General features: G+C 24.7%; 1 protein-coding gene across 1 annotated transcript; it reads left to right on the top strand.

The window, feature by feature from the left end:
• Positions 1–3,688: 3,688 nt before the first annotated feature.
• Positions 3,689–8,400, top strand: LOAG_08940 (hypothetical protein; the record flags this gene model as incomplete). Its single annotated transcript, XM_003144470.1, has 3 exons — positions 3,689–3,715; positions 4,941–5,105; positions 8,293–8,400. The coding sequence occupies 3 exons, from the start codon at positions 3,689–3,691 to the stop codon at positions 8,398–8,400; spliced, it is 300 nt and encodes a 99-aa protein (XP_003144518.1).

Below are 8,400 nucleotides of genomic sequence, written 5' to 3'. Positions count from 1 at the left end.
AATAATATAATAGATAATAATAATAAGTAATAAGTAATAATAATAATAATAATAATAATAATAATAATAATAATAATAATAATAATAATAATAATAATAATAATAATAATAATAATAATAATAATAATAAATGTTATGTTGTACGAATAATGGTGAAAATGATAATAATAATATAAACAATAATGTAATAGTGATATAATAGCAATTATTGGAATATTGTGATAATAGCAATTGTAACCAGTAACGTTGCAATACTAATGAGATTATCACTAATTATCATTAGTAATCACCTGCAATTTTTAGTAATAAACAAGATCAGTGAGCGGAAGATTGTTAAACATTTGCTTGAGGAACATTTTACTTATGAATGATTAATTATTGTTATGCAATGTTATGACTAGATAATAGCAACAATTTGTGTTATAATTTCTTCCTGTTGAATTTAAGTAATTGCCAAATTTGCTTAGCATTTTCAATCTTTTTTTTTTAATGACTGAAACAAAACATTATTTCCAGAATTTCAATATTCCACAATAAAGTTTACTCACGATACTTAACTTGTTACTGAAAAGTTTCAAAGTATCATTGCTTTATATATTTGTTATTAAACTTAACAGTATTTCCCTGATATGATAACGGATAATGTAAATTCAGTTTATATTTTAGTGTGAAGAGATTAAAATGTTTGTCTATGTTTGCTGTCTTTGTAAGTGTAAATTTAAGACTTTTTAAAATTAGATTTAGAATTCTTTAAATTTAAATTTAAGCATTTTTTTTGGTCAGAATTTTGCATCAACTACCTGTTTGGAAATGGAGAAATTTGGGCATCTCAAAGGATCATTACAACGTTTACTGTTATGATATTTGCTTTCATTCAATCTTTTTACCCTCAAAAAAATACAAAGTTGTAAAGTAATGTCTAAGTTCCACACTTATCCATGATTTACCGTCTATAGTTAATCCAATTAGTTGTAGTGTGCGGTTAATGTGATTAATTCGTTTATCTGTATTTGTATCGTACCTGGTTAACCTACTGATCAAACATTAGCACCTCAAACATCTTAAAAGCAATAATTTGACACCATACAAACTTGAATGCTTATCAGCCAAGAGCAAATATTATCGCTTATCGATAAAGTATATTTTGGATCTGTATTTGCATTTGTGAAGTAGATATATATGATCGTAATGTGATCATCATTATGTATTTGTGAATATTTGTGATTTATCAAATTTTTAGTTATAATTTTTCCTTTTTTTTTCGTCATACTATCATCAAGCATAGCTATTAAAATCTCAATGAGAATTAGATAAAATTTATTTTATTGTTAAAAGTGATTAAATTGTGTGATGTCAGGAAAAAAAATGAATTTTTTCTAATTTTACGAAATTATTCTTAAAAAGAATTTTCTGTTTTTTAAGATGGCATATCCGAGTAGTTCAGGAGTAATCGTACACTGTTGACATTTGATTTATTATCATTGGATGTGAAAGAAATTTACTTCCTGCTATTATCTTCTAAATTTTAAATTTTTATCGAAATTTTGGTTTCTGAAAAAAAAAGCAAAAAAAAAAAACAGATAGACTTATCTTACAAAATTCCAGTTTGTGCGATGTCAATTTAAGTTGTCATTATTTTTGTCAAACTATTTTCACCGTTGACAGTTCAGTCTTTTGAGATGATAAAAAAATGCCGATGATGAAAAAAGCCTTCAGTTAGTGATTAGAATTGTTGATAGATGCTGGGAAATTTTCTTTTGATATGAAAACTCTAATTAAACAATTAATTGTAAATATTAGGAAACGACAGTTAGTTACAGTTCTATTCATGCCATAAGGAAAAACATTTGGAATGACTGATATCAGAAGGTTTGGAAGTTTCAAAATTGGTTCCAGGATAAAATATTTCAATGATTTGCATGAATTAATGGAAAATGATAAGCTATAAAAAATTGTCACATTTGTATTGATTGATAAATTAATCATACCATTCTTCAAATGTATTCATTTTTAAAAAATGATGCGAAAACGGCATGAAAACTTATATTCAAAAAGGTTATCACTGATAAAACAATCCGAGATTAACTGGTATTAAGTATTAGAATAGTCTAAGCTTGAAAGATCTCCCATTAAAATTGTTGTGGGAAAGATTTGTTGTTTTTTTTTCTTTTTTTTTTTGGATAATAAATGTTTAATTAAGAAATTTACCAACTAATAATTGTAATGAGTAAGAAATTGATTTATTTTTGGAGTAATCAAGAAACTAGTTTGATCATACTGTGACAATTGATACTCTTTCCCCTCTTACATTTTTATCTCGATCAACTACCATTCATGTATTCTTCTCTATCCTATCCTAACCAATAGCTCCAATATTTCAGTAACGTTTGAAATTAACATGGTAGATTAGTAAGTAAGTATTTAATTTGCAGTCCAAATTTTAATGTGACGAAATTAGGGTATTTATTGATTTGTAATCGAAGAAGTAATGAATTAGAATCTTTTGAAAATGTAATTTTTAAAGAAGAAAAAATCCCATTCTTCCGCTAATCGTGATAATATGAGAAAGATGAGAACCTGAAATTGATGAATTATACAAATTGATAAAAAATTAAACATTGATAAATTATATGTTGCTGAGAAATGTTTTCAAATATCGTTATGAATTCGAGGTAAAAGGGAATTATATTAAATTTATGCAAAATATACGGTATATTATCGTTTATTTCAAGTTATTTCATATATAAATGGAAATTTGTTTCAATTTACCATTAATTTTCACATAAACTTTCACGCATATTAAGCAGTTATTGCACCATTGATTACTGATTTATAAGAATTAATTAATTGAGCATTCTATGCATAATAATTTCCTGTCAAGTTTTGCCTTCTTTTTCCCATTCCCTTACAGTATAGTGTACAGTCCATTATTCCATTTACAGTATATTATTGCATTTTTTTTAAGAAGGCATACGATATTGCAGAAATACACAGTCGTAGAATGGATTTATTTGGAGTGGTTTTTTTAAAAAAAAAGAAGTATCTCATGTGAAATTTGCTGATAATCTCTTGTTAAATCTTGTTTTCTCTTCTCTTTTTCATACAATAGAATGTACAGTATATTATTACTGTAACCTTCTTCCCAATAACATATACGATATATTATTACTGTAACCTTCTTTCCTAACAAAATATACGGTGTTGCGGTGAAACAAGATATACGGTGTCATAGCAATTCTCAATTATAGAATGTATTTATTTGAATAGGTTTTTTTTTCAAAAATTGACTACATTATGTGAATTATGCTGTTAATCTCTTGTAAAATCTCATTTTCTTTTGCTCCTTTCTCATACAATTTGTTGCATTTTTTCTATTTAAAAAACTATCATTAAAGATGGATTTAATGAAGTAATTAAGTTTATGAATACATTTTAAATGGCACATATTGAAGCATTCATATTAATATTCCCAATAAAATTTTTATGAATGCAATAAAAATTGCGAACTAATCGAATTTGGGATGGGAAATAATTTTAATCGAAATTTATTATAATTTCAATTGTAAATTGTTAGTTCATTGGCCTTTTTTTTTCATACAAGCTTACAGCAAACTAATAGTGTAATAATTTGTCATTGATAATTTCTACAATAATATTTTCTCATTTTATTGCATTCTTCCCTACTTATATGTCAACGATTGAGTTGACATATCCAGTATGTTCTCTTTGCGCTTCCTTTATATTTCAATTTGTTCATTACTGATTTGTTCAGTACGTTCTGTTTGCGCTTCTTTCCTATTTTAGTTTATCTATTATTAAAATATCACCAAACAGGCTTGTATGATCAAATAAATTACTTTCCGAGAATCTTAAAGACTTAATTCTAATCTATCCAATCTGTCTATTATTTAAATCCTAATACTTTATCACCGATCATTTTTCAACAATTTTCCACTTTATAGTTTTACTTTTATCTTTTCTGATATTGATCTCTTCATATGGATGCTTTAATTACTTAACTTAGTTTAATCAGATGTGATTTAATCTTTAATTACTTAACAAATACAATTATGTTTCAAAATATTTTTTAATAGATATTTAAAGCATTTTTTTTTTGGAGATAGTATAAGGAGACAAATAAAATTTTGACAAATTATGAAGTGTTAGAAGAACATTCATCAAAGTAATGGCATGATGAAATAGTTTTGTTAATATAATGACATGATGAAATGGTTCCGTGATAAATGACAAAAAATTTTTTTAAAAATCATTATAAATTAATTTTCTGGGGGAAAAAAAAAATATTCGTGATTTTTTTTTCTTTTTGCATCATACATTTCAAATATTATTTTAATCTCTTGAAATTTGATTATTCAAAAATTAACTAAAATAAATCTTTTCACAATAATTTTTACGAAAAAATTAGCTGAATTTTCTTTCCATCACTATCTCTTATATTAAATATTTTTTTCCCAATTAATTTTTTTTTTTTTTCATAACTGCTCATTATTTATCATTTCAATTTTATTAATGGAAAAAAAAGAATTCATAATTTTACTCAAATAAAGAAATTAAAAAAACAACAATAACAGTGAAGAATTAAATATATTTATTTATAAAATATATTTAACAGTATTATTACATGAATTATTTATTTACCAACAAATTCATTATTATATTTGTTGAAATTGGATGATTGAGATATGAGCGAAATAACTGTAAATAATACTTTTATAAGTAATATAAATAAATAATACTTTTATAAATAATGTAAATAATATTTTTACTTAAATACTGTGAATCTTTACTGTAAATAATACCATTCATACTGTATTTACCGTTTACTACAATGATGAAATGTATTGATATATGTGGTAGTAATAGTAGTAGTAATAGTTGTTGAAATATGATATACAAAAGATATAATTTTTTTTTTGCAGTTACAAAAAAATTGGCAATCATCTGAAGCAAATTCATCGGATCATATAACCGATACTACTAGTACTATTAATGTCAACGACAACAGCGCTTTATTACAAGAACTATTTTGTGAGGCATGTAGTACATTGTATAATGATATCCTGAATATCATCGATCATCAATCGGTTTGTCATTTTTCATTTATTTCAATTACTTGAATTTATGAGAAACTCGTTCTTATAATCATCGTTGCAGAAAAAAAAAAGTTCTATGAAAAAGACAAGGAATTGTCATTCTTGTTTTGGCAAAATGACCTTCCTTCTATGTGACAGAATTGTAGCATTGTAAGCATTATGAAACATATTAATCTTATACTCTCTTAAATTACCTGTCACAAATACAAATTTATTTTTTTAAATATGAAAAATGAACTTTTGAGATTATTCATGCTGTGAATTTGGCATAATTTGAAATTGTGACATTTTAATTAGATTTCATAATTTTGTAAAAGAAAAATCAATGGTAATTTACACCTTTCATAAATTGTAATTTATCATTTTATCAATTATCAATTGCTTACTATTTCAACTCATCCTACTTTTTTGATTTATCTGTTTTAATTTTTTTTCTTGAACTTAATTCGATAAAATTAATTTATTTATATCATTTAGTATTATCAATTTGCTGCTATCACTATCAGTAGCAAGAGTTTGTTAGGTGCTATAGCAACCATCAATTAGTCGTTTGTTCATTATTTATTCAGTGGTAGCTTTTCAAAATTATCTTGCACTTTAACTAGTAAATGTTTGCAAGTGTTTGCAAAATTTAATTTTAACTTTAAACATTCTCATTATTACATTTCTCTCGTCTAAAATCGTACCATTGCTTAGCTCTTATAAATTTTAATTTAAAAACAAAATTTGCCTCTTTTTTTTTTTTGTTGCGATTTATTCTAGCCATTTAATCTTATCGAATGATAAATTAAATTTTACAAACACTTGCAAAACATTTATCAGTTAAAGCACAAGATAATTTTGAAAAGCCATCACTGAATAAATAATGAACAAATGATTAGGCTATCATTCAACAAAAGTATTTTCTTTTTTTGCTCACAATTTTAATCAAAATAACAAAATGCTTTTTTTTTTCATTTCTTAATTAAGCAAATAAAAAAGATATGTAACTTATTATCATAGTGCAACTTTGATATTTCAGTAATGCCACCTTCAAATTCTGGTTTTAATTCCAGGATATATCATTTTTAAGTTTTAATTTTAATACCTGAACATGCCACTTGCAAATTCTGATTTTGATTTCTGGACGTGTCATTTTTAAGTTCTGATTTTATTTTCTGGATTAACTATGAAAAAGATCGAGGGATGGCTGAAAACGTGAAATTGATCACCTTTCTGTTAAAATTCCTTTAACAAACAAGTGACAAAATTGTCAAAGACATCAATTTAGTTAACTTACTAAATGCTACTTACTTATTAGTACAACAAAAATGCATAAAGGAAAAGTAAATAAAATGATTTTATTGTTCGATAGGTTTGTCTTTTACTCCTTCCATCAATTATTCATTCATTTGTTGACGCCGGAAGTGCGAATATTTGTCTGAAATGGTTATTTCCATCTGAGTACCTTTTAGGGTTTTGTTTATGATGTGCAATGTTCAACCAACAAATAATTTACATATTGGATTCTCAATTAGCTAAATTGATGACTTTTTAAATAGTTGACTAAGTTACCTAGGTCATTTGTATTCGATCATTTAGATGATCCAGAACATCAATATTGATTCATTTTATCAAGTCACATTTGTTGGATTGTTTGAATAGTAAATGATTAATTAATTAGTCGATAGCATCAAGTAGCTTACTAACGTAAGCAATGCTTAAATTATCCAAAACAATTTTTGTTTTCTATCTTTTCTTTTTTTGTTGCAACTATTTGTTACATGTAATTTAAAACATCCTATTTCGTTAACGGATCAAATTAAAAAAACGAAAAAAGAAATCTAAAAGTACATACTTATTTGAACTTTAACCTTAGGTCATTTGATTCCCGTAAATTATCCAGTTTCAGAATAATCAAAAAAATAACCAGTTTTTTCGTCTTTTCATTATCCAATGTTCAGCATAACTGGCAAGTCAAAAATGACAACAAATTTTCCTTTTTACAATGAAAACAAAATTAATTCTAAAATTATACTAGATAATAGTAACACCAAAAAAAAAAAAAAATAAAATAAAATACTCCCAAGATGATCAGTAGTAGTTCGGAATATCTCGGGTTTAGAAAAAGCGAAAAAATTAGATATATTAAATATTAAGCCATATTTGAGAGTAATTTTTTCAAAAAAAAAAAGGAAAAACTTGAAATCACGAATCATTTAATGTAAAAAATTTGCCACTCTTATGACATAATTCAAAATAATTTTAAAAGGGGAAGGAAATTTCCTTTTTTTCTATTTTAAATATGAAAGAACAATTCATAAAATTTATTTGCTAAATAAAGATGAAAATTTAAAAAAAAAAATTTAAAACTTTTCCTTTCAATCATGTTGAAATTATTCTTTCATCTCTACCGTTTCTTCTTTCCTGTTCTTTACATAAACTGAAATGATATATTTTTGAACCTTGCAATTTAAATGAATTTTGTTTATTCTTTTCATCTTTTAAAATTTTAATAAAAATTGGATTAAATAAAATCCACATTAGACGCATTTATCTTTTAATGTAATTAACGATGAAATGAGTATTTTTAAATTAACTGTTGATATATGTACCTATTGAAATTGAAATTTAATTTTTCGATATTTTTCATGTTAACATTAGTTCCTTTTTTATTTAGATTTAAAATCAAATCTATCTTAAGCATTAAATTTCATTTCATATATATATATTTGTTTATTGATGATAAGATAATCAATTGATAGTTTAATTAAATCTTTGCTAAAATCTTCAATATTTTATTTCTGTTCCAATATTCCTGATGCATTCATCGTTATTCTCTTTTCTCTTTCTGTTCATATATATTATTTCCATCTTATCATATCATATATCCTAAGCTTTATTCAAATTTATCGCTATAATTCAGTTTCATATCTTAAATCTTTTCTTCAATTTATTAAATCTATCTAATATCTTTTATTATTATATTTCTCTCATTTCATTATACTTTTCTATTTTTCATAATTTTTTATTTTAAATTTATGAAACAATGTAATTAGTGATATTTTAATAATCATAATTAAAATATAAGTTATTCTATTGTCGTTTGTCACCAAATATACGCATTCACGAAAGTTTTTGATTATGAAATTGAAGTTTGAAAATGTAACTAAACGAATAATTTATTGCACTTTTACAGGTAATCAACGAAAGTGACATTCTACGTCGCCGAATGGAAATCATCGAGCAGGGCATCGAACTATCAGATGCTCTTCCACAATTGTCGAATTTGATTACTTCAAAGTGA

The sequence above is a fragment of the Loa loa genome, assembly GCF_000183805.2.
Source record: "Loa loa unplaced genomic scaffold supercont3.358, whole genome shotgun sequence".
Lineage (NCBI taxonomy): Eukaryota > Metazoa > Nematoda > Chromadorea > Rhabditida > Onchocercidae > Loa > Loa loa.
This window is presented reverse-complemented; position numbering and strand designations above follow the sequence as displayed.